The sequence below is a fragment of the Dendropsophus ebraccatus genome, chromosome 4 (genome assembly GCF_027789765.1).
Source record: "Dendropsophus ebraccatus isolate aDenEbr1 chromosome 4, aDenEbr1.pat, whole genome shotgun sequence".
Classification (NCBI taxonomy): Eukaryota; Metazoa; Chordata; class Amphibia; order Anura; family Hylidae; genus Dendropsophus; species Dendropsophus ebraccatus.
Window position 1 is genome coordinate 55,146,910 of NC_091457.1, and position 27,066 is coordinate 55,173,975.

The 27,066-nt window shown below is 42.5% G+C and overlaps 1 protein-coding gene across 10 annotated transcripts in view; it reads left to right on the forward strand.

Moving 5' to 3' along the window:
* The first annotated feature begins 223 nt into the window (after positions 1-223).
* The window catches only part of CELF1 (CUGBP Elav-like family member 1), a 35,513-nt gene continuing 8,670 nt past the window's right edge, over positions 224-27,066 (forward strand). Inside the window, exons 1-14 of one of the 10 annotated variants that reach the window (XM_069965833.1) lie at positions 224-459; positions 4,424-4,495; positions 18,107-18,197; positions 18,617-18,804; positions 18,964-19,046; positions 19,146-19,194; positions 19,637-19,771; positions 19,861-19,940; positions 20,639-20,800; positions 21,225-21,300; positions 21,521-21,649; positions 25,697-25,807; positions 26,113-26,298; positions 26,701-26,862. In XM_069965833.1, the coding sequence (XP_069821934.1) occupies positions 18,127-18,197; positions 18,617-18,804; positions 18,964-19,046; positions 19,146-19,194; positions 19,637-19,771; positions 19,861-19,940; positions 20,639-20,800; positions 21,225-21,300; positions 21,521-21,649; positions 25,697-25,807; positions 26,113-26,298; positions 26,701-26,862 (1,432 nt within the window). In that variant the 5' untranslated portion in view covers positions 224-459; positions 4,424-4,495; positions 18,107-18,126. Of the gene's footprint in view, positions 460-4,423; positions 4,496-18,106; positions 18,198-18,616; positions 18,805-18,963; positions 19,047-19,145; positions 19,195-19,636; positions 19,772-19,860; positions 19,941-20,638; positions 20,801-21,224; positions 21,328-21,520; positions 21,650-25,696; positions 25,808-26,112; positions 26,299-26,700; positions 26,863-27,066 lie in introns of all 10 variants that reach the window. The other 9 variants (XM_069965829.1, XM_069965835.1, XM_069965831.1 and 6 more) reach the window with 9 other exon arrangements.

Here is a 27,066-nt window from a genome sequence, read left to right on the forward strand (position 1 = left end):
GCTAAAACAGGAAAAAGAAAAATCCTCTGAATAAGAAACTGCCGAATAAGAAACCAACTTCAGCCCCGAATAAGAAACTGGCCGAATAAGAAACCAACTTCAGCCTCGTCAATCACTGTTACTGATGCCCTGAGGAGCTGAACTTCCACCCCTACACCCTCTCCTATGGATCCCGCCCGTGTATGACGCCCAGTCTCCGCCACCCTCCCTGCCTCCTGCTAACAAGCGCTCAGCCCGCCGCAGCCACACAGCCGACAGCATAATCGTCACCCCTACTGTGACCTCCTCCCCCCTTTCCACCGGCCTAGTGGTCCAGCCCATTATTGGTCGCCTCATGCTGCCCCCTGCTCCCCCCCCCTTGAGACCGCCTGTGGATCCGCCCGGAAGTTCCGCCATTTTGGATCCTCTGCGCGTAGAGAGAGAAGGCGAGAGGAGCGTGTGACCCGGAGGCTGCTTGTGGTGAGTGACTGGGGATAATAACACCGAGGGGCTCCCCCCCCGCCCGTTATACGGTGGTTTGGATAAGCAGGGCTTTCGCCTACCGGGATGTTTACGTCAGGCTCTAGGTCGGGTAACGGGATCCTAGCGGCCGCCCCACCCCTGCTTTCCCCAGGCTCGGTGTCGTAGCTCCATATCTGGGCCCTCAGGCGTTATGTTATAGGCGGAGTGCGGTCCTGGGCACTTAACGGGCTGGGCTCAACCCTCTCCGCTATGTGGCGCGCACTTTCCCGCTGCAGCCTCGGGGCAGGCTGGGAGAATCGGCGGGGACCTGTATCCAGGGGAGATGATAGCCGGACTGGTGGCGCCCCTGTACGGGGTGGTATGTGGGGTCTCTGTACCGTATCCGGTTATCGCTATAGATTAGGTGCAGCCATATATATATACGCACACTTCAGGAGCCATATTGCCCTGTTACAGAGCTCTGTATAGAACAAGCAATGCATGTGCTGGGGGGAGTGGTAGAGATCACCTAGAAACCAAATCCTAGTGATTGTCCCTTATTGTAACTGCTGGACTCAGCACCTATGTATGGCCGTATACACACATATAATCCACCCCTATGTATGGCCGTATACACACATATAATCCACCCCTATGTATGGCCGTATACACACACATATAATCCACCCCTATGTATGGCCGTATACACATATAATCCACCCCTATGTATGGCCGTATACACACACATATAATCCACCCCTATGTATGGCCGTATACACACATATAATCCACCCCTATGTATGGCCGTATACACACACATATAATCCACCCCTATGTATGGCCGTATACACACACATATAATCCACCCCTATGTATGGCCGTATACACACACATATAATCCTGCCCTATGGATGGCCGTATACACACACATATAATCCACCCCTATGTATGGCCGTATACACACACATATAATCCTGCCCTATGGATGGCCATATACACACATATAATCCTGCCCTATGTATGGCCGTATACACACATATAATCCTCCCCTATGTATGGCCGTATACACACATATAATCCTGCCCTATGGATGGCCGTATACACACATATAATCCTCCCCTATGGATGGCCGTATACACACATATAATCCTCCCCTATGTATGGCCGTATACACACACATAATCCTCCCCTATGTATGGCCATATACACACACACAATCCTCCCTTATGCATGGCCGTATACACACATATAATCCTTCCCTATGTATGGCTGTATACACACATATAATCCACCCCTATGTATGGCTGTATACACACATATAATCCACCCCTATGTATGGCTGTATACACACATATAATCCACCCCTATGTATGGCTGTATACACACATATAATCCTCCCCTATGTATGGCCGTATACACACACACAATCCTCCCTTATGCATGGCCGTATACACACATATAATCCTTCCCTATGTATGGCTGTATACACACATATAATCCACCCCTATGTATGGCTGTAGACACACATATAATCCACCCCTATGTATGGCCGTATACACACACATATAATCCTGCCCTATGGATGGCCGTATACACACATATAATCCTCCCCTATGTATGGCCGCATACACACATATAATCCTCCCCTATGTATGGCCGCATACACACATATAATCCTCCCCTATGTATGGCCGCATACACACATATAATCCTCCCCTATGTATGGCCGCATACACACATATAATCCTCCCCTATGTATGGCCGCATACACACATATAATCCTCCCCTAAGCCGCCTACACACTTGTTTTTCTGTGGTTCCCCCCTGTAATAATGCTGTGAATGGTAAAGCTGCTCCTGGCGGGTTCTTGGTGGGATTGTCTATAGGAGACTTGACCAGAATAAGCCGTGCTGTGGACCCGCAACACTGCTTAACCACCATAGATGTCCATGTAACAATGGGTGGTTTGGGGGGTTAGAAACACAACAATGAAGAATTAAAAAAAATGTATAGGGCATGTTCTTACTAGAGAGATCAGCATCAGTTCTGGTATAAGAAGTGCCTTTAGCGTCCTATTAAATTTTAAGGGAATCTGCACTGTTCAGTGTATATTCTCCTAATGCAGAGTTCAATGTCTAAGTGATGCCATTTATAGCTGCATTTCTGTGCAGAATTCATGTTGGCTAGCCATGTCCTCATTCACATCTAAAGCTGCTGCAAGATCTGTGAGCTCCATCAGTAATCCCACAGGATAGCAGATTTAGGGACTCAATCTTCAGTCTTTGTCAGCTGCCTTCACACCCTTTTATTTTTAATTCGCTTTCAGTTTCATATGTAACATTTGTTTTTCAAGTCCTATAGGAAAGCCTATGAGACTCATGCCTTAGAAAGTGCCCTACCCAGAGCAGGCAGCGTTTGGGAAAAATAAGATGTCAGTAGCGGAAAAGCATAGTTTTCTAGTTACCCATTCTCCTATAGAAAACATCTGTCACACACATAATGCAGAAAAAAAGCCTCATAAACACTGGTATTCCATCACAGTCAGTGGGGGGCTTACCTCTGGGACCCCAATAATCCAGAAAATAGGACCTTTGGTAGTTTCTCTGAAGCACAGTTCTATTAATGATGGTGCTGTAGAACCACAGCCACATATCCAGCATGGTGCTGAGAGACAGATGTTCTGTGGCTGTCTCAAATAACCTGAAGTGGCACATACACATTGGATAGTTGTTCTTCCTGACTCAATTAGGAGAAGGTAATAAGCTTTTACCAGACACCCCTGGCGGCAAATTATCTTCTGTGGTAAATGGAACCAGGATGTTAAAATATAGCATGCTTGATCCCTAATAAAGAGATGAAAATTTGCTAAATATTAGGCTGTTCTGGCCACTTAGATCTCCACTAATCAGGAGAACGTAGCTTCCCCCCTCCTCTGAATTGAGCCATGTTCTGCACTCCTGCAGGAAAAAGAATAATCAGTAAATGGGGCAGTGGGTGAGCAGGCATGCTGCTGTTCTATTCACTTGGGGACAAGGGACCTATGTTCTTGTGACTGGTGTGGGTCACGGTGCTGATTAGTTATCCTTTATTTTGCGGGTAGGAGATACCCTTTAATCTTGAGACAACCCCTTTAAGAAAAATGAAAGTTATTGTAGAGCCTGACCCCATTGTTCAGATCCCATACCCTAATCTGCCTTCACTTCCACCCTGCAGCCTTCTTTGCATATACTGATCTGGGGTAGTCTGACATAACGCAGTGACTTCCTCATTTTGGTTATGTCTTTAATGGCTTTTGTAAAGCCTTTTATTTTTTCCCCGTGCTCCACCTTTTCTGCCCTAGGATCAGAAGTATTTCTTGAAGCTTACTAGTGCTTGTCTTCAGTGATTTCTCATACTGCATGGCAGATAGTAACAGTAGTGCCCCCCTCCTCCCCACAGACAGCTGTTTTGCGTGCTCCACACTCCTCCTGGATCTCGCAGTGTTTGTCTTTGCTCGTATAATGGCCGTGTCAGTGCTGTGTTCCTGTCCTGTCACACTACTGATAAGCTATGGGAACACTGCATAAAGGCAGAAGTAATAAGGAAGCACATGGTTTCCCTGCAACTGTTGAAAGCTGAAAAGAATACTTTCCAGATGTAGCGATTATTTCATAAGCACAATCTAAACTTTCCAAGTATTTTTTATGGAGGATATTGTATAAGAACATATGTAGCTTTCTAAGCGTCTGGGGTTCACATGCAGTTTTGCTGTGCATAGTCCTTTCTCCCTCACACAGTTTCGTATTGATTGTAGTACTTAGGGTGCGTTCACACGTACAAGATCTGCAGCAGATTTAAATTTAATCTGCGCCATCAAATCTGCTGTAGATCCTGTATGTGTGAACGCACCCTTAATAGGATTGTGGTTAGCAGTGTTGCCTGTACAGATATTAGAAGTACTACTTATAATCATAATTCCTTTTTACTTATGTAACGATTTCAGGCACCGTTTTGAATATCGGGATCTCCGAAACTCCGGGCCACTGCTTGTCCTTTCAAGAGACAGAACGTTAATGTAAGTCTCATCTCTGCAACGAACATTGTATATTAATGTATTTATAACATTGCACACCTCCCTTTCTGCTTTTATTTTATTTATTTTTTTTTTAAATCTCAGTGGCACTGTCCAGCTTGTTGGTTTCATACACGCTGCAAAGTGTATTGTGATTTTCTTTCCTCTTTAGTGAATCCTGATTATATAACAGATGTACAACGCAATTCAGTAATAATCTAGATCTGCTGTTTAAGCTATATGTGAAACAGGCAGGCGTAACTCCCTGATCCTCATTTTTCCTGCTAGTGTTGGTAGCTATTACATGTTGACGGAGCGAGGATAGGTGAGTTGCTTTTCCTAAGAGTGATCATAAGCTGGTAAGACGACTAGTTGTCTTATTTCCCAGCAATGAATCTTTCAGCGTATGCCCCAGAAGGCCCTGTAGATTTTTATTTACATAAAATTGTAAAAATTTTTTTACAAAATCATTGTCTATTTTGAAACTGAAGGTGTTTCCTCTGTTAGATTTGAGTGTTTTCAGCTATGTCTCCTGCCCTCTGTTTTGCTGTTTATCTAAATACTTCTTGCAAATTAATGAAGATATTTATTTGGCATATTGGTAACATGCGGCTGTATAGCTAAAACATTTAAACAGAAAGTTGAGGTGTCTGCGAAATGCAGTGACCAGTAGTTTCACCCGTTAAGATCAAATTACTAAGAAGACTAAGAGGAAGTGATAGATTTAACACCCATAGCTTCCTATGGTATGTGCTGCTAGGTGTCTTGTTCTCCTATTACACTCACAGGTCACTGACTAGTTTGACCACAGTACACAAGGTTTTCACATAACTTTTAAAAGTGCCCTAAATCCTTATACCCTGTTCCCCTGACATGTCATATCTTCTATAATTATCCCAGCACAGTTATTCAGTGGGATCAGAGATAATATTGACACACTTGGGTCTTTTTTGATAGCTTGGATGGGACCCTGTAGTCTAAGCTTTTACTTGGAGACTAGGGTTGCAGGAGGTGCCTTCTTTGGCATGAAGTTTGGCACTCAAATCTGCTTTTAAAACCTTTAATGTTTAATGTGGGCATTATCTTTTAATGGTGCTTAGCAGACCTGTTGCTATTAAGGCTCATAAAGCTTGTCATACGTAAGGCTGTTGGGGCATCTATCTCTTATGACTATCCTATGGGGATGCATGTTTATCTCATTAATAAGAAAGGGGATCTTAAGTGTTTCTCTAGGATACAAAATAATATTCAAAGGGATTTCAAGAGTCCCGTTACAGCACTTAACAAATGTGCAGCCCCAGAGGTCTGATCCCTCATACTTGTCCCCTAGTATGTGGATAGGGGGCAAGTAGTAATCTGAAAACTTCCTTGAGTTATACAATTTGTGTGTTTCGACGCATTAAGCTTGTTGTTGTCAACTAATTGTCACACCCATTCACAAGTGAATCGGTCCTACTTTTAACTGTCCAACTTTCCTCATTCTCTGTCCTCTAACAAGGTTGTCCATGATAAATTGTCAATTGCGAATCCTGCTGGCGGTGTGGGGACAAGACTGTGATGTATACATACTTGTCCCATTCCCCTGCCGGATCCCAGGCTGCCTGTTCTCTGCCGCTGTCAGTGTTTTGGAAACATCCTGTTAGGCTATGTGTGAATGTAGCCTTATGTTCCGTTCCCTGTGGAAATTACCTGTGAGTTTAGAATCTATGCTGACCGGCCATTTCAGCAAGGAGTGAGATGTCACTGAATGTTTCCAAAACACTGACAGCGGCACAGAGTGGGCAGCCCGGGATGTGGCAGGGGAGCTGGACAGGTAGGTATACATTACATGTCCCCCGCACGCCTCACAGAATCTGCAATTATCAAATTAAAAACACGTTCCAATGGGTATTTAAAAGTAATTGTGTAATATAGGTCTATTTTTTACCCATTTCTCTCTCAACCCAAGCAAAAAAATACAATCAAAGCCTTATATATGGAGTTTTTTTATACCAAAGAAACAAAGAAAAGAAGGCTTGTACTAAAAATCGTTCATTTATTTTCAGATAAAAAAACTTTATAAAAAACAGTATTTATCACGTATTCCAAAGGTTACAAAATGGCGTCCTACAGACACACCGCATGTTCTGAATCACCATAAATATAAGTTCATATAGGAAGTATAAAAGGGGCCTCCTAAAATAGGAATAAAACAAAATTCTGGCCACTTTTTAATCACACAGTAACCTATAATAAAATCATAGTGACTCACCCATGGCAGTATGATGATGCTTAACCCCTACACACATTTCGCATGGCTATGCTTCCCCAGGGGGCGTGTCTACCTCTCTATCCTTCGCGCTTTTTTTATCTAATAAAAACAACACTTCCGGGGTATCGGCGCATACACGGAGGGACGGAGAACTCGTCACATCCACCCGGCACTCTTTGCTGGAACACACATCTGCGGCGGACATGCGCACAGTGATTCAGAGGCCAGCTAAGCTTGACGTCCTTGCCCTGAATCCCGGAGCATGCGCACAGCCGCAAGTGGGGAATTTAGATGAAAACTTAGAATACGTACTCTATGTGAGGCCTGCTTATACTTCAACTATAGCGGATATGGTGTGTACACTGTATAACATACAATTGCAAATAATAAAGTGCCGATATGCTAAAGTCAAAAATTATATCACACAATTTCACAGCAATAAATACAACAGCTATGAAACGAGTTGCATTGGTGAAAAACGTATAAAATTATCAAATTAAGTTCTACTCAGAAAATACTGACTTTTTTTCATTAAGATGGTTTGGTCGTTGGCTGGACATTGGGATTGAGTGACCTGGTAGACACTGGCAGCAAGAATGTTTACTGATAATGTATCTAAAGGCCATATTACACAAAGCAATTATCTGCCGTATTTGGCCAAATATCCCTTAGTGTAATGCAAGGCATCAATCAGCAGATCGCCCCATGTAATAGAAGCTTCAGTGAGTTCTAGGCAGTCTGTGTACGTCTTACTTGAAATAGTGTAAAGGGTAAGTACAGTTGAAAGGTTCATTTACATGGGCTAATTATTGAGCAAATGAGTGCTCCTAGTAAAGTTATAGGGTCGGCGATCAGCTGACAAGCAAAGGATCTTTTGTGTAGCTAATAAAGTAGTTACCAGCCGCACAGCTCTGTGTCTAAACAGGATGTTTGGCTGTTAGCAATGAATTTGAATAGGCTGGTCGATTGATTGAGCCTTGTAAAGGGTTTGTAAATTAGTGCTGATCGACACTCATTACCTACGGGACGGTGTAAACAAATTATATTTCATTCATGTTTTTTTTAAGGCCATATTTACACACTGTCTGGAGACAAATAGAAGAGATTCCTATATATATATATATATATATATATATAATAACTTTCTATACAATTTAACTGAATTTATGATTATATAATTTGTTTTAGAATATGTCCTATATTGGATGGTTGGGTAAAATCAGGGATTGGCAAGCTTTACATGTCAGCTATGCAAATGTCTTATGAGCCCTGGCTCAGGGTGTTTCTAAGCATTGGACCTACTGTGATGTCCAAATGCCCTAACATGGTTTAACCAAACCAGCCCCATATAGGAAACAGATTTCCAAGAGCTTACATCTAGTATTGTCATGAAAGCCATCTGGGTTGTTAAGGTGATAAGCTTAGTCTGTTGGGAAAAATGACAGGTTTCCAATGTCAGAGCAATTACCTACTGGAGGCTTTGTCAGTGGAGGAGGTGGAGAAGGAACTTGGCCTCGGGCGTTGCAAGGTTAAATGCACAGGGAGTGCTGTTTGCCCAGTATATGTAGTAAAAGTTGTGATAGACCAATTAGAAAAGCACATAGATGTTGATGGCTGTATGGTGCTGCTGCTGCTATTATTATTGATTATGACAAAATGTAGATATAGTATTCCACAGAGAAAAGATCCTTAAGTTTTCGGATGTGAGCGGCCATATGTGTATGTATCGGCTCTTAAATTTCTGTCCCCAGGTCTCCAACCTCAACACAAAGAGGTTGTGGCATTAATGTCGCGATCAGGTGATCAACACTGCAATACATTTGAAAGTTTTTTTTATATTTGTTTTTTTTTTTTTTGTTTTTTTTACTGGACCAATAAATCTTGACTGTTTAAAAGGCTCTAGTTGTTTCAGTCCTATAGACGCTGCATTTGCTAATGTTCATGATCAGTCATGTCAGACAAAAATCTGAAGCATTTATGGCATTTCTGGAATAGCAACCACCTCTCCATTGATGCGGATGTATTTACGTAGCATTTTAATTTAGCACAGGGGGATCTGGGGTCCGCTGTTCTTGTAGTAGGTGCCCTATGGCCATAAACGCATCAGATAAAAATACATCGGGAAGGGTAGGGTCACATGGTGTACTTACTGTAAATTCTGCACAGAGAATTACAGAATATTACAGAAACAATGCATGTCTGCTACTTCAAACCCTTTGTTTTACATTACTTTTAATTTACACAATCCACAGTGTAAAATTCATGCCAAGATTTACCCATTTTAGCGTAAACTTTCTGTGTATTTTTTGCTGTATGTAATCATACTATATGTGAGTAGGTGATAAAAGGGACCTTCACCTGTCTTATGATTGAGGGCTCAGCAGCCCTCTACAGCCTATTGTCATCCACTGGAAGTGTTTGGAAAAGCCACAAGTAGCCAAATCCAGTGTAACTCCATTTGACTTTAATAGAATTTGCGCAAACAGTCCACAGACAACCTAAGATGTTGCCTGGTGTAAAAGGACCTTTAAAGTGAGTGTACCATTAGGTACAATGGTTTTTTTTTTTTTTTTTTTGTAACACAGTAGCAGATTTGGGCTGCCTGGGGATCCTGTTGTTGCAGTGCTTTTCTTTGCTTCAAGAATCTGTCCGATAAATCTGCATGTGTAATAGAGCCTTAAAGTGTCACTTCGTTATAACTTTCAAAAATCCAGGTCCAGTCTCCTGAAAAAAACAGACTAAACACAGGGATTCCGGACAGTACAGAGAGTCACGGCTCAATATGTCACATGACTGCCTTCTCTCTTGTGAGCGCTCAGATGGCCTGGGAAACATGGGACCTCCTGTTTTCTGACACTTTCCTGTTTTTTTTGAGAAAAGTCAGAAAACAGGAAGTGCCGTGTTTTCCATGATAACTAAAAAGTAAATAATGAATGTAAATTGCAAACTTGCTTTATATCATATCTACTGTTGATTAAGATTTTGAAAGTTATAACAAAAGTGACACTTTAATGATGTCCGTGTTGGTAACGCACATTCTTACGAACGCTGCTTTACTCAGTTGGCCTGTAAAAGTCCATAAAGTACTGTGTGCCTTATCTGCAGGCACTTTGTGAGTTTACATTTCTCGTGTTGGCAGTGATGTCACTGGCTGCAGCGGATGTAAGGACCTGTTTATTGTCTAATAAAGATCAACTTCTGAGGAACGCCCAGCTCCTTGGTGATTGCATCCAAATGCATTGTAAACAAGATGTGTTCTGTTATTCTGCTTGGCTCGTGATGTTTATATTCTTCCTTTGTGTAAACGGCACAAATCAGAATGTGATACTAAATCAGAATGATACTAAACTGGGTAAAGTAATCAGTACAGAGGAGGATAATATCATATTACAGAGGGATTTGGAGAAGCTAGAGGCTTGGGCGGTGAAATGGCAAATGAAGTTTAATGTGGATAAATGTAAGGTTATGCACTTGGGCCATAGAAATAATAAATACAGTTATGTGCTAAATAATAATACACTGGGTAAAACTACTTCCGAAAAGGACTTGGGGGTATTGGTGGACAGTAAACTTAACTTTAGTGATCAGTGCCAGGCAGCAGCTGCCAAGGCTAATAAAATAATGGGTGCATCAAAAGAGGTATAGATGCTAAAGATGAGAACATAGTTTTGCCTCTTTATAAATCACTGGTCAGACCACATATGGAATACTGTGTACAGTTTTGGGCACTGGTATATAAGAAGGACACAGCTGAACTAGAGCGGGTGCAGAGGAGGGCAACAAAGGTCATTAAGGGAATGGGTGGGTTACAGTACCAGGACAGGTTATCAAGCTTGGGGTTATTTACGCTAGAAAAAAGACGTCTTAGGGGCGATCTGATCACAATGTACAAATATATGAATGGACAGTACAGAGATCTTTGTAGTGGTCTTTTTACTCCTAGGACTGTAACCATGACAAGGGGGCATCCTCTACGTCTAGAGGAAAGAAGATTTACTGTACGAGCGGTAAGACTGTGGAACTCTCTGCCACATGATGTTGTTATGGCCGATTCATTAAATAAGTTCAAGGGAGGCCTGGATGCTTTTCTTGAACAATATAATATTACAAGTTATGGGCATTAGATTTCCGGTGATACGTTCATCCAGGGATTGTTCTGGTTGCCATTGGAGTCGGGGGGGGGGGGGGGGGGTTCTCCCTGTGATGGGGTGGTTGTCGTCTGCCTTGTGGGGGGTTTTGCCTTCCCTGGATCAACACAGTAGGGTTCCCTAGGTTGAACCTGATGGACTCTTGTCTTCTTTCAACCTTATTTACTATGTTACTATGCTAAACTAATGTCTACAACTATTTGTAGCCAATATGCTTCATCTTTGATTTACTTTAGTCTAGTCCATAGACATGAAATATTTATCTGCAGATTGTCAGCTCCAGCTTAAAGGAATTGTACAGGATTACAAAAATGTCTGCTTGATTCTGACCCAGCGCCTTTTTCTGGTTGGTCTGGTGTTGCGGCTCAGCTTCATTGGAATAGAGAAGGGTAGGTGCAGTAACACATACAACCTGTGGACATGTGGTGCTGCTTTTGGAAGACACCACTCGGTGTTCTAATCTTGTAAAGCACAGTTGTGTGGCTGAACTGAGCGTGCATGTGTTCACAATGGGGAGTGGGGAATAAACCATTGTCAGAGATGTCTGGCGTTACTTTATCTTTGATAACAACCAGGCATACTAAAACCAAGCCTGCCTAATCCTCCTTTCCCCTGACATTTGCCATTAGGGGAGAGTCAGAGAGGGAAAAACCTACACAAGACAGTGTTTTGCTTGTCTCTATTGTAATGCATGAGACCATTGCAAAAGATGGAACGTAACGCTTTCCTTATGTTCATTTCCACCATGTGTAAGCCATATTAGGGTAAATGGATATAATAGTAGCTGGGCTCAAGGAAGCTCCTCTGTAAACTCCAAAAGAGAGAAGCTATTGCCTCTTGCATGTTTGGATGACTGAGGTGCCCTTGGTGATATCAGCTGTTTGCAAGGGTCCCAGATCAGGTAATCCCATTTAGGCTGTGTTTGCAGTCACTTTTCTGTGTATTTCCTAAACAGATTTGCATGTAGATTACCTCCATTGTCATTCTAGGGGGATTTTGTCCTGTGGTGTAGACAAAAATCTACATGGAAATTTTCTGCCACATCTCTGTGGGGTTGTGGAATTGATATGCAGGGGGATATGGGTTGTCCACAGAACTGAAGGGATTTTTGATGCAGAATGATTCTGCACACAGAAACCTGTCTAATCCCACTCACATGGACACGTTCTGAAGAAGCCATTTTCTTTGCCTTTTTCTCTGTTATACATATTTATGTCTGCATGAACTGTAAGTTTAGAGGTTGCACAGAAACCTAATACTGCAGTGGCACTCTAGGCCCTTTGGGTATTTATGACACCAATGACTAAAAATATGTGAACTCTTCATCCAGTGGGACATCTGCTTTCATTTTCTACCCTGCTGGGCTGAAGTTTGGTTTGTGAGTAGGCAGCTGCTACAAGTTTAGCACCTTTACTATATATCCTCCATGGTGACTTCCCCTCTATTACCCCAAGGTTACATGGTGACTTAGGAGACACTTCTACAATCTCAGTTTTCTGTTTGGAAAAAAAAAATCTTGATAGGGAATTTTTCAGTTTTGCAAACTTCATCTCCAGGCAACTGCAATACCAATGCCCCCATGCAGCTGTTCCATGTAGAGTAGAAGCAAAGTAATCTTACTGTTTCTCCCTTTGCTTCCTTTAAGTTGGGGCCCTAGGTAACTTGTCTGTCCTTGGCTTTGTATTGCTGTGTAATTCTCTAACATTGCCCAGCAGCAAGGTTCCTGCAGGTATGCTGTTTGCATTCACCTCTTCTAATATTTGCTATCCTCTTGTAAAGGGTCAGATCCCAAAGAAAGATGTGGTAGTGACCTCTCCTCAGAACAATTACTGGAGAAGTATTCCCTCCTCCTGTCAGAATGTTTCAGCCTCTCTTTACTCTTACACTTTTGATTCTCTTTTAAAACTGCTACTCAATATCTCCAATTTTTATGTACTTATCTGTGTGCATTGACCCATTGCACCAGGAATATTTTCTTTACTATATTTTTCACAAAGTCACATCCCCCTCTACAAACAAAACTACCATTTATGATAAAATGGGAATAAGATCTGTCTCCAGATGTTTCTAACCAGCTGGCAACATTGTTGCACTACAGTTGCCAAGGGTACTCCACCTTGGCCAGAACATCCATTTAAAATTTTGCACAGTTCAATTAGCGTCAGACCCTTGGTGGAGGTGACAGATTTTCAATAGACTGGCATTGACATTTTTAGGGAAAAAAATGAACAGCTGAATGTGCTCAAAGCAGAAATACACAATAGAAATAGTTTAGTGCAGCTGCAGGTGGTCAGAATGTGATCCTTCATTCACATGTAAATATTAACCATTACCTGACTGAATCCTTTCCCACCAGTACACACCTGTGCCATGTAAGCCTGTGCAGGTAAATGAATTCCTGTGTTGCGTCTGCCGCCTCCATCTTTCCTGGGCATCACATTATGCCTGGTGCTATAATTTGAACTCTGGATTCAGAGGCAAAAATAGAAAGATCTGGTAGGCATGGAAACTGTGCCTGGATGTTCATCATGTACAGCTAGCGCTACGCTCTTATACATAGGATTGGGAAAGTTACTTCATGTGGGATAATTTCCAAAATGACAACTGAGAGTTGTTCCTGAGTATGTCATATAGGGAGTGCGTGCGTGTGTAATGGATCAGTGGCCTTTATTCCATTCGTCATTGTTGCTTGTACAGTTTTTGAGTTAGAAGTTTCTTCCACAAACAAGCTGATATCTGTGTGTTTTCCTGTGTAGGTCCATGCATCCAGTGATCATCTGTATGTATGGAGACCATCATGGAGAGTGTTCAGTTTCCCTGCAGCACCACCATAGGGAAACTTTAAGGGACCTGTCACATTAAGGTTTTATGTAAATCTCTGCTGCTTCTGCACTTGGGAGTAAAGTGGGTTGTGAGTGACAGCTACTGTGTGGACACTTACATACAGGTATCTGTCACTCGTGTAGTAGGACCACACAAGTGACTTCTGACCCCAGAATAAGCAGATGTTCATTTAATTAAATAAGTTATCCTGGAATTTGTCTAGCAAAGCTATACATCAATACTGCTCAGCTCCTCCTGCACTATAACATGATGACTGATTTTTGTCTACACTTTTAATGTGACTTAAAATCAATGTACTGTTCAAGTCCTTGAATCCTCCCATTAATGTAAGACTTTGTGCTCTCTAGTCTAGGTTCACATCCTAGCCTAAAGATTATAAAATTATCTTATAAAATACTGCCAGATTGACAGCCAGCAGCACTTGAATTTTTGCTTCTGTGTTGTGCATTTCCTGATTTCACTTGCGGATGTTGCTGGTGTGGTAATGATTTCTGTGGTGGCAGACTGCCAAATGCCGTCTTTAGCCTTGAGGACACAAGTTGGTCACCCAGGGAACCTAGTACTACTGGTTAGCTCTAAATTGGTAGCAATCAATAGAAATATATCTGTGGAAATAATGCTTTCCAGGCAGCCAGATTTAACACTTGGTCATTCTGTGTTTTTCAGAAAGGGGAGTGAAATGGTAGCAGCTGTCAGACAAGTTATACCATTAAAGGGGTATTCCACTCAAAAACTTTTCTATTAAGTAGCCCGCCCTAATTCAACATATTGCTCAAAGCAAGTGAATACTTGTTTTGAGCTGTTTTCTGGATATTTCCCCTAACTCGCCCTCTCTGGACACAAAAAAGGAGCTAAACTGAGTACACTCTGTCTTGCTCCGTGCTGCTGAGCCCCCCAGCTTTTAAAACATGTGTTCTTCCTCTCCTCAATGGGCTGGGTTAGCCCGCAGCACACAGCAGGGGGTCACAGCACAGACGCACACCAGAGCCTGCACAATCCTGCGGCTGAGTGCCTGCACAGCCGCCGTATCGCTCCCGTACTGTGACCTCCCCTCCCTCAGCTATGACACCACACTAAGTAGATGATCCATTTATCATATGCGGACAGTCTATCTGTCTGACAAATTTGGCCTTATAGGAGTATGGACCTGTATCTAATATGCCGGGTGTAGATACGGCAGTGTAACATCCACTTCAAACAAGGTGTTCTCCTTGGAGTGCCTCCTTTTTATTGCCATAGTTATCTGGAGTGCTGTATGCTTAGAGCAAGTTCACGACACTTCAGAACATGTTTAATGGATGTAGCTGCTTTTTTATGCTGTAACGTTTGTTGACTTGAGGAAAGGGTAATTTCAGATTATTACAGAAAATACTTTGCCAGCTTTTATTTGTGATAATGGTAGTTCTATTTACTTCAGTGGGACCTATGCACTTTACATTTCTGTTGAGGTAAATGCAGCTGGCGCCCCGACGAATACAGATATCTCAAGGCTAAAAGCCTAATGAATGCCACGGTCTTGGATCAGGCTCAGATTCTCCTGGTTCCGACTCCCAACCAATTGCATCTGATGTCCAGGACATGTCAGGCATACATTAAAGGCATAGTCTCACATTAATAAAATGAATATGCTGCAGAAGCATATAGCATTGCTTATATATCTGCCCCAGTCTTGAAACTACCAAACATCCTTTTGCTTAGTACTACAATTCACCCAGCCTTCCTGTCCTGCATACTGCCCTTCCACAGCACTCCCGCCAGTTCCTAGAGTTGTTGACATGGAGATGGTGATGTAGGCTGGAGACCAAACCACATTGTGTAGTTCTATTTTCAACTTCTTGACAGGGTGAAAACACACACACACACACACACACACACACACACACACACACACACACACACACTAGTTCTATTTGTAATGACACTATGTTAGCAAGTTTTTATCTGTTTGGGTGATAGTTTTAATTTAGATACATTTACTGATACCGCAGTATCCTCTTTTAACTAGATATCTGTGGCTTTGAGGCATAAATAGGGCCTGGTTTTGTTGGTAATGTTCTATGGTATTGCCTTTTAACCTCATCTAAGTAAAATACCTGCAATGTGGACATGGCCTGAGAAATAGACGCCTGGAGCTTGACTTACGACCACCGTTCACCAGCTAGACAGCATACACTGAAGTTAGTCTGGAGACTGCAAATTTCTTTGTGGCACAGGATGCTTGATAAATTTGTCGCAACCTTAAAGGGGTACACTGAAGGATTTTTTTTTTTAACTGGCATCAGAATTAAATTACAAATCTGTTTAACTTTCTATTTAAAAATCTCCAGTCTTCCAGTACTTATCTGCTGCTGGAGGTCTTACAGTTAGTGGTGCATCTTTCGAGTCTGACACAGTGCTTTCGGCTGCCACCTCTGCCTTTTACATGAACTGTCCAGAGCTGGAAAGGTTTTCTATGGGGATTTTGCTACCATTCTGAATAGTCCTAATACAGTGATCCTAAAGCAATCACACCTCCTCAGCCTAGCATTTACACCCTATATTGTAATAAAGTTCCCACCTATCGGACAATGCTCCTTTTTAAATAGCATGGTATGAAACCCATGTGGAAAAGAAGGCACATTCTGGTTGGGGGCTTGCTTTTGATAAAATGTCAGATTCAGAAGCTGTACTCAACCTTGACATTTCATTTTTACGAATATCGTGGTTGTGATAATGAAGCACTGCTGCGCGTACAGCGGTAGACCTACTGATATTGGTGGCAAGTGACAATAGACAACATTCTATTGTCCGAATAATATTGTAAGTGTGTTATTAAACAGTGCAGCCATTTTTTTTATAAAATGCTGCCACATGTAGGAAACTGCTTGCCCATACATTTATAACTGTTAAGCCTACATCTATTCTTTACAACACAGCCATCACTCGGCTGAGCAGGCATGTTTTTATTTCGGTGGGATAAGTAGTATGCCACTGTAGTTTATCTCCCATGAGAATTCAGGTAAAGATCCAACATACACATTTCTTTTCCAGTGGAGAGAGCTCCATATAGATGAGAGAATCTGTCATTCTAGCAAATTTCTTCTGACACCCTAAAGCACCCTAATCAAAGATTAAAAAGCATTCCTGGCACCACTCATCCAGTTTGCGTGTGGTATTGTGGCTTGGTTCCATTAGAGCTGGGGGGAATAAAACTTTTTTTTCCTAATCTTGATCATGCCATATAAATGTATATGCACATACGTTTAAAACCAATGATTATACAGTGATCCCTCAACTTACAATGGCCTCAGGATACAATATTTTTAACATACAATGGTCCTATCTGGACCATCGTAACTTGAGACCAGGCTCAACATACAGTGCTACGGACAAACAGTTTGAATAACTAGATGATCAACCAATGAAAGTGGCCAATTTACTGATAAAACCCCAGTATTAGTGAAATGCCTGCATTGGTTGGCTCTCTAGTAGTGATTCTCCAGAGTATAGTGTGATACTACATGTCTTGTGCTGCAATGAATTTCGGTCTCAACATACAATATTTTCAACATACAATGGTCATCCTGGAACCAATTAATATCGTATGTTGAAGATAGAGAATGCTAAAAATCTCATGTGCCCCATCCTGCTTTCCCCAAAATCTGCCCTTATTGGAGAGTCAGGGTGCACCCATGCACATTAATGGCCTGATAAAATCAATGGTTTTGGCTAACTAAAAGTTATCTTATGTTTATAACTTATCTATCTCATATTTGGAGATGTTCTTGCTGGGAGCCCCACCATTCATGAGAATCGATATAATTGATGTGGATACAATGACCCCTGTGTCACAGCCATCAATGTGTAGTAAGGTGTGACATCCTGAAATGAGGCTCTGTAGCTTTAGTAGAAGTTGGGCCATGTCTGGATTGTATGTGCAGTTTGGGTAATGCTTCCAATGCCCAGGCTGAACCAAAGGAGTGTTTTATTTCATTCCGCTCTGTCACTCGCCGCTATCTCTATTGATCTGACATTCTGTTTATCTGATGCTGCACTCAGTAATGCTTCGCCAGGGAAAAACACACAAAACAAGCTCTGTGCATCAGCATTTTCATTGTGCCCAGAGCTGAGCCTCCCTTCACATGGTAACATCCCCTTTCAAATTGAACACAAACTTTTTATTGCACCCCCTGTGCCTCTCCCAGTCCATTCTGTCTGTCTTGTCCAATGCTGGGTTCACCGAGGGCTCTGCTTGTCGTCTCTCCCCTGTAGTGTCTGTTATCTGGGATACACTGTGCTATGTTCCTCCTGTCCTGCTCTTTGTAGTGTCTTCATCTGTTCTCTGAGCTTGTCTGGGCGGAGTTGAGCTCTGTCTGCTTGTGTTTATTCCAGGGGGGCTTATTAGACAGACCATGGCTTCATTTAAACTTGATTTCCTGCCCGAGATGATGGTGGATCATTGCTCTCTGAATTCCAGTCCTGTGTAAGTGTTTTTGAGCTGTCTCATCCCGTAGGTTTGAGAGGTATCACTGCTTTTACGTTTTTTTTTTTTCCTTGTGCCTTTCGTGAAATCTGCTCACTATTTTTGTCAATGATTGTGTGCTGTCACCTTAAATCAGCTAAATATCACCTCCACCTGTCTCTGGGCTCATGGTTGTGAGTGGTCGGTCTAATCTTCAGAAGCCAGCCATTTTTTTTTTTTTTTTTATTGGTCGTGCTGATATTCACATTCCTGTGTGTGCTGTATTTGTTCTGTACATAACACTGGATTAACTCCTGATTTGGAGCTTTTAACTCTTAAGTGTACTTTAACTTCTGCAAAGTGTTTTAATTTTTTTTTTAGCTTTGCCTACAATACTTATGTACTACTGTCATTGCTTTTTCTTTTGAATTTTTAAATAGCTCTAAGAAGATGAATGGCACCATGGATCATCCAGACCATCCGGATCCAGATTCCATCAAGATGTTTGTTGGACAGGTTCCCCGCAGCTGGTCAGAAAAAGAGTTGAGGGAGCTATTTGAGCAGTATGGTGCAGTGTATGAAATTAATGTCCTGCGAGACAGAAGCCAGAATCCTCCACAGAGTAAAGGTGAACCTTATTTACATCAGTGGTGAAGCTTAGGGGTAGCTGAACATAGAACTTTGATTTGTTAATTCATTGAGCTGCTTTTCTGTCTAACTAAACTTGCACGCTACAGAAGACCTGTTAGTCATGTTTCTTAAGGAATTCTTTTGTTTCTTTCCCAAGGATGCTGTTTTATTACCTTTTATACCCGTAAGGCTGCATTAGAAGCACAAAATGCTTTGCACAATATGAAGATTCTTCCTGGGGTGAGTAAACTAGCAATTGTACTGAGTAATAGATGTCATCGTAGCAACATCACAATTGCAATGATCTAATTGTTTTTGCATCCTCTTGCTTGTGTCCAGATGCATCATCCAATACAGATGAAGCCAGCTGACAGTGAGAAGAATAACGGTATGTCACCTAGTTCTGAGAAAGATGTGCCTAGGCTTTTCACACTTTCTGGGCTATTAACATGTCATCCACACTTTTTAGTAGCTCTTCCTTCCTGTGTGAAGCAGACTGTGTGCTGTTGCAAGCGCATTATTCGTGGTCTGTTGCAGTTGTTTGTACTGTGCTGTCATTCAATACCTTTCAATGTAGTGTTAGTTGGAAATAGTTATCTTTTGTGATTCTACATGAGTCATTTCAGATGTAAATGATTTCCCATTGCTTAGATCAACTCTTTACAACAGTTAGTTAAACATGGAGTAAATTGTATTGTACACATATTAAATTGTTTTGTTGCACTTTGCTGTTAATTGAATTGGGAATTTGGATAATAGATGTGTCACAGAATGCCTTTTGTTTCTCGCCACTGTTCAGATTTTCACAACTTTTTTTTTTTTTTTTTTAGCTGTTGAAGACCGAAAGTTGTTTATTGGCATGGTGTCCAAGAAGTGTAATGAAAATGATATTCGGGTCATGTTCTCTCAGTTTGGGCAGATTGAGGAATGCAGGATCCTGCGAGGACCTGATGGTTTAAGCAGAGGTATCCATGAGTGACATACATGCCATGTACATTTTGTGACTTTGATTCTGCTGCACGTATAGTGAATTAAAAAACATTTTATTTTGCAGGCTGCGCATTCATCACATTCACAACTAGATCGATGGCACAGAATGCAATCAAAGCCATGCACCAAGCACAAACCATGGAGGTGAGTCCTGACAGCCTTCTGTTGCAAGTGCACTTAACTAATATCTTAAGTTTCACTAAGGCCTCCTGTACACAGTCATCATTCAGGGTCCGCAACAATAAAGAATCCATTCTAGTCTACTTACACAGTCCGTATTAAGGTCTGGGCTTCATAGACTTTTGCCTCCTTCACAAGTGCATAGTCCATGATTGTGGGGGCCCCCACATGACATGTCACTTTATTTCTGGCCAGGATATTTGTTAACCCCATTCATTGGGGTTCAGAGTCAAAATATGTGGTTGAAATCTGAGAGATGCTTTGGATGCTTTGGATTTCTCTCATGGTATAAACTCTGCCTACCATTAGGGGCTTCTACCCAGTGCTGAAAGCATGTGACTGTGTCTTTCCAGCGGCATAGAGTGAACCACACTCTGGCTTCCCTTCCTGCATTCATCTCTGTTAGTAGAAGCTGGTTCCAGTAGCTACATACAGTTTTAATGTACATTCAAATTGCTTTGTGATGTAACAGAAATGAACCATTATTGCACTCCCAAAAAGAATTTTTACTGTGATTTAAGGTAGCACTTCAGCAAAAAATGTATCTAAGAGGCTAACTGTGTTCTGACTACAGAAAAGACCAAACTTCTTGTTGAAGTGTAGAGCCAGGCTTGTTGGTCCATAAATGCAGTCCCTAATTAAAGAGCCTTTTTATGTTACAGGGTTGTTCCTCTCCAATCGTAGTCAAGTTTGCAGACACTCAAAAAGACAAAGAACAGAAACGAATGGCACAACAACTCCAGCAACAGATGCAGCAGATTAATGCAGCCTCTGTGTGGGGGAACCTCGCGGGACTGAACAGTCTGGCACCACAATACTTAGCAGTAAGTGTCGTCAGGTTTGATCTTTACCACTTTGGTTTGTATAACCACAGTGGCAGAGAGAACCACCTTCTCTTAGTGAAGGGAGGACTGCCCAGATGTTTTGAGCTGAGCATCTAGAAATTTGTAGGTGGATTCACACTTTATTTTTTTAAAAACTTATTTTCACATTGCAGTTCTATATGTTCAGCTCGCTCTCCTGCAGGAATCGCCAGTTCTTAGTGTGGTGGCTTGGCATCGCCTAACCCTTTTGCAGTGGAAATAATTTTTTCTTTTGTGATGGTTTTGTTCTAACTCACCTGGCCCTCCCGCTCACTCCAGCTTCCCGTTGTTCACTCTGTGGATATCTGTGGTGTGAAACATTTTTCTCCCCAGAACGGAACAAGCCCTCACTCTCCTTCTTGTTTTGTTTTGGTGTAATGTCTAGCTTTATTTGCAGCTCCTCCAGCAGACAGCCTCTTCCGGCAACCTCAACTCCCTAAGTGGCCTCCATCCCATGGGAGGTGAGTACTCCACGGGGAGGACATCAGGTGTGTGCTTTTTCTTTTTACTTTTTTACATGGCTTTTAAAATTTTGTATGTTATTGTCAGCATTTTGTCAGTCACAATCAACATGTGCCGTCTCCTTTTCTTAAAAAATTGAAATGATTGAAATAAAAATTAGACTTGACCATATTGGTTGATGCACATGTGGCGTTCTCATGCCTGTGTTGCGTGTTACAGGACTCAGTGCCATGCAGATACAGAACTTGGCAGCTTTAGCAGCAGCTGCCAGCGTTACACAGAACCCACCAAGTGCAGGCTCGGCACTCACTACATCCAGCAGTCCTCTCAGCGTCTTGACCAGTTCTGGTGAGCTGCACATGTTTTCTGCGAACTGTCTGCGTCCATTTTAGGACAAGCTTTGATGTTTTTCTTCCAGGGGCAGATACTTCGGTCTGTGGCAGAAAAGACTATAGTCTACGCCTGCTCTTAAAGGGGTTATCCAGTTCTACAAAAACATGGCCACTTTCTTTCAGAGACAACACGACTCTTGTCTCCAGTTCAGGTGCGGTTTGCAATTAAGCTCCATTCACTTCAATGAAACTGAGCAGCAAAACCCCACCCAAGCTGGAGACAAGAGTGGGGCTGTCTCTGTAAGAAAGTGGCCATGTTTTTGTAGCGCTGGATAACCCCTTTAAGAGACTTAATTGAGACATAAGGGGAAATCAAAAGGGAAATTACACCCGAACTTGGATATTTTTTTGGTGTGATCTGCCTTGTCCAGTTGAGGGCGGAGGGGGTTACTGGTTTGTGTGTGGTGGTTAGAGATGTATACAGTATAAACAATGTAAATGCATACCCATTGTGAGACCTGTTCAGTGTGTACAAGAATGAAGATTTTCCTGTATGGCTGTTTAACAGTACATTCAGTGAATAAATAATGTAGCTTGTGTAAGATTTCAGTTACCATGCGTAGGCACCATTGCAATTCCTTCAACTTTTTGTGGGTGAAATTTTGAAGTGAATTGATTCATACCAGAACCCTTTATGGGCACAATTATGGAATAAAATCAAACTTATTAGAACCCATCACTGGGATAGAGCTTATAAAGGCACTAGCAGGGGCCACTGCTTTCAAAGCGGAGAGCTGTGCTTGATACCCTAGACCAGTGTTTCTCAACCTTTTCAAGCCAAGTACCCCCATGTGACAGGGTGCTCCAGCCAAGTACCCCCAGAGATACGATGGATTATAATCTTTGCCCTAGGGTAGATTAACGCGTATGTTTTGCAGCAAAATCCGCTGCGATACTCTGTACTGTTATCGCTACCTGAATATAGCCAGTGCCTATTTAACTTATTAGCTGCCTGGCCTTACAGATCATACTTACCTGACAACGCTCCCATCTACTTCTCAGTGTCGCAGGTCACTGACAGCACACCTAGCCAATCGGTGGCTGCAGTGGGCAGTCAGTGAGTCAGGAGCCAGGGAAGCAGGTAGAAGCTTGGACAGGTAATGATATGCCCCTTTCAGCTAGGTATGCCTGCCCCTGGAGCCAGATATGCCCCTTTTTGCTAGGTATCCCTCTTGCAGCCCAGTATGTCCCATGGAACCAGATGTGCCCCTAGCCAGATGTGTCCCATGGAGCTGGATATGTCCCCCCTGCAGCCAAATAACAACCCCAGCAAAGCCAGATACCTTCCTCCATGTAGCAAGATACCCTCCCCCTTGCAGCCAGATACCTCCCTATGTTGTCAAGACACCTCCTTCTATGTAGCCAGATTCCTCCCCCCATGTAGCCAGATACCTCCCCCCATGTAGTCAGCTACCTCCCCCATGTAGTCAGCTACCTCCCCATGTAGCCAGTTGTTTTGATGGTTGATTTAATGTTGCTATCTATTAAGGCTGCACTGAGAGAGGTCTGTGAGGGGTCACCCCTTGGAAAAAATTTTTTGTCTCTGAGCACTGCTACCAAATGTTCTACGAAATACAAAAAAAAAAAGAAAAAAAACATCATTCAGTGACTCACAGGTGACATCTTTTTTGATCTGAGGTGTCACTTTGCCTCTCCGCCCAGCCAAGGCCTCCATGATGATTTCTTGCAGCTACAGTTCTTCAGAACCTGCCAGACAAACATCTTAGGCTTCGCACATTTCCAGCAACTTCCTTCCATTTTCCCACCTATAGGCTCCTATACAGTAGTCATGGTGTCATGTGTAGTAAAGTGAGTAGATATGTGGGTTGCCCCTGTATACTAGGTTCCACTGCTGTACCCCAATATAGTAATAATGTCTCCTGCTGTGCCCTCCATATAGTAATAATGTCCCCTGCTGTCCCTCCATATAATATAATAACTCCCTGCTTTGCCCACATAGTATTTATGCCCCTCTCCTGTGCCCTCCATATAGTAATAATGCCTTGTTGTGCCCCTATAGTAATAATGCCCCCTGCCCTCATAGTAATAATGCCCTCCCTACCTCCCCATAGTAAATGTCCCCTGCCCTGTCACATAATAATGCCCCCCCATATGCCCCAAAACAAACAAACAAACTTTATGCTCACCTAATCCTAAAACTCTCTCTTCTTCAACCCCAGAGCCAGGGTAATCAGAGTGAGCCAAGGCACTGCAGAGTGAGGTCTGAAGGAGAGTGGAGGTGAAGGGAGGAGAGAGGAGCTGAAGGGGGGAGAGAGGAGGTGAAGGGGGGAGAGGAGGTGTAGGGGGGATAGAGAGGAGGAGAAGAGGGAGAGGAGGTGATGGTGTGAGAGAGGTGGAGAGAAGAGGTGATGGTGGGAGAGAGGAGGAGAAGGGGTGAGAGAGGGGGAGAGAGGAGATGATGGTAGGAGAAAGGAGGAGAAGGGGTGAGAGAGAGGGGGAAAAGAGGAGATGATGGTGGGAGAAAGGAGGAGAAGGGGTGAGAGAGAGGGGGCAGAGAGGAGGAGAAGGGGGCAGAGAGGAGGAGAAGGGGGCAGAGAGGAGGAGAAGGGGGCAGAGAGGAGGAACAGAGAGGAGGTTGAATTTTGTATTTTTGAGGCGCAATTGCCCCATAGCACCTGCGGGTGGGTGATGCTGCTGGGGGAAGGAGAGAGGTCCTATGAATGTTGAATGTTGCTGAGCTTCTGTAGCCCATTGGAACATCCTGTGGGCTTTATCTCCCTAATTTGAATAAAAGTTCTAAAGCTTATAGTGATATATTGAAAACTTTAGTCAGCACAAAGGTGTGCTTTAAGCCGCTGTCTGTTATGTGAGGGTAACACTGTGGTCATTAAAGAGGTATTCCCATCAGAAGTAGTTATGCCTTCACAGTGTCAACAGGATAGGGCATAACTAAGAAAACACAAGGGGTACCTTTGAGTGGGGACACCGAAATCCCTGCTGGATGGCGCTCTGGGCCTCAAATATGTGCCACGGCTCTATTTATTCTCTATAGAGCTGCTGAACACAGCCAAAAGCTGGATTCAGTGGCTTTGTAGAAATTAAATTGAGTTACGGCCCACAACTCCATTCTGTGGGGATTTTGGTGTCTCCCTCCTTGATCGCAGGGTGGATAGGTCATAACTACTGCGCCTATTAGTGTTTTTTCTTCATGGGACAGCACAGGGGCAGCTAAAGTGCAAGCACTCTAAAAGGCCTTCCCGAACCCTTTAGAGTGGCATTGACATAAGTGGGTTATTGGGAGTCTTTGCAGTCACACTTAATGTAATAGGTTTAAAGTGGATTTAAGCAGTGTGGTGTGATTACATAAAAGCCCTAAATGTGGCAATATAGCATAAATTTAAAAGGGGCTCCACCCAAAAACTAAGATTGTGCCGTAAAGGAAAAAATTGCAGTGAACCTTTTTTTTTTTTTTTTTTTTTTTAATGGCTTAACTCCTATCCCATAGGATGCCTTGCTTTATAGTAGATACAGTTCTCTGTGATACATAGTAAATTAATAGTGTTGGCATTTCTCTGCCTAGAGAGCAATAGGCTCTAGGAGCAGTTCATAAGATTTCAGTTGAGGCCTATTGTTTTGGTATGTCAATATATAGATTATCATTATGTTTGCTACAGCAGTAGGGAATTGGGATATGTATAGCAAAATAAGATAGATTACAGCGTTTATACAGGTTTACCTAAAGAGGATCTTTCTTTTGATAAATCCAGCTGTCAGCATCCACGTTGACGACTCAATGGAGCACCAGCTACAATTGGATGCCGATAGATGGATTTTTGCACATCCTCTAACTTACGTCTGCTAACATATCTGTTGGCACAGTTGCCGCAACAAATTGACTTAGTTTGATTGAATTATTCCCTGTGATTGATTTGTACATGGCCATTGGGGATTATATTAATTTTTCGTCTTATATTTAAAGAAAAATACATTATTCAGGCTATTAACTGTTCTATGTCTTCCTTTGGCTTACCATTTTTGTCAGGTTCATCCCCTGGTTCAAATAACAATTCATCAGTCAATCCCATGGCGTCTCTTGGAGCTCTTCAGACCTTAGCTGGTGCCACTGCAGGGCTCAATGTTGGCTCTTTAGCAGGTATGTTCCACATTGGTTTACAGTGCATATCACAACATCTATTCTTCTAGACCTCAAAACTCAAGACCTTCCGACCATCTAATGAAGGTTGTCCGCCCCTTCTCATTCAGGACACACATGTACATGACAGAGTGCACGTGTTAGGGGTTCGGTAGGAATAGCTGTCTGGCTGAGGGCTAATGTGGCTAGGTTTACAGCAAAAATATTCAAGGATGAAATCAACAGGAAAGCCGCATTTAGCAGGCACTGAGTTTGCATCTCAGTTTAGACACTTTTTTTTTTTTTTTTTTTTTTCCCCCCTATAGGAATGGCGGCTTTAAATGGTGGTCTGGGTAGCAGTGGTCTTTCTAACGGCACTGGAAGCACAATGGAAGCCCTGAGCCAAGCTTACTCTGGAATCCAGCAGTATGCGGCTGCCGCGTTGCCCTCACTCTACAACCAGAGCCTGTTATCTCAGCAGGGCCTGGGAGCTGCAGGCAGTCAAAAGGAAGGTACGTTTTCTGGTCTGATGACTTGTGTGTCTGTGGTTTAGTTACAATGCTAGAATACAACTCTTTTTGGTTGGTGATTTACAGCAGTGTTCAAGGTCAAAATCATCATGGTTGAAATGCTTTCTAAAAACTAGGGAGCTCTTGCTGACAGACCTGTTTTCTGGATAGTGATGTCAGTTGTTTAATTCCAACAGACTAATATAATCTACATCTAGGACTTCTTATGGTGATGTGTGTGTGTGTGTGTGTGTGTGTGTGTATATATAAATATTTTATATAAAATTATATGCTGGGTTACTTTTTTCAATGATTTCTCCTGAACTTTGTTGAAACCAAGTGCATATAACAATGTTTGCATTACTGATGCCTTCATCTCCTGTCTGCTCTGTCTCATCTAACTAGTGGGTCTTTGGCTTATAGGCCCAGAGGGAGCAAACCTCTTTATATACCACTTGCCCCAAGAGTTCGGTGACCAAGACATCCTGCAGATGTTCATGCCATTTGGAAATGTTGTGTCTGCCAAAGTTTTCATTGATAAACAAACGAACCTCAGCAAATGTTTTGGTAAGTTTATTACTATCACGTTGTCTAAATTACTGGTCGTCATGTATTCAAAACTACAACTTCCAAGCATGTCCTGACTGTGGTAGGCAACATCAGGTGGTCTGTGTAGGTTGCAAGCTCTCAGACTATACGTCCAAAGTTACAGTGTACTTTTCATATCGGGTTAAGAATTGTTGTGGAAATTTACTGTGGCAGTTTTGACAA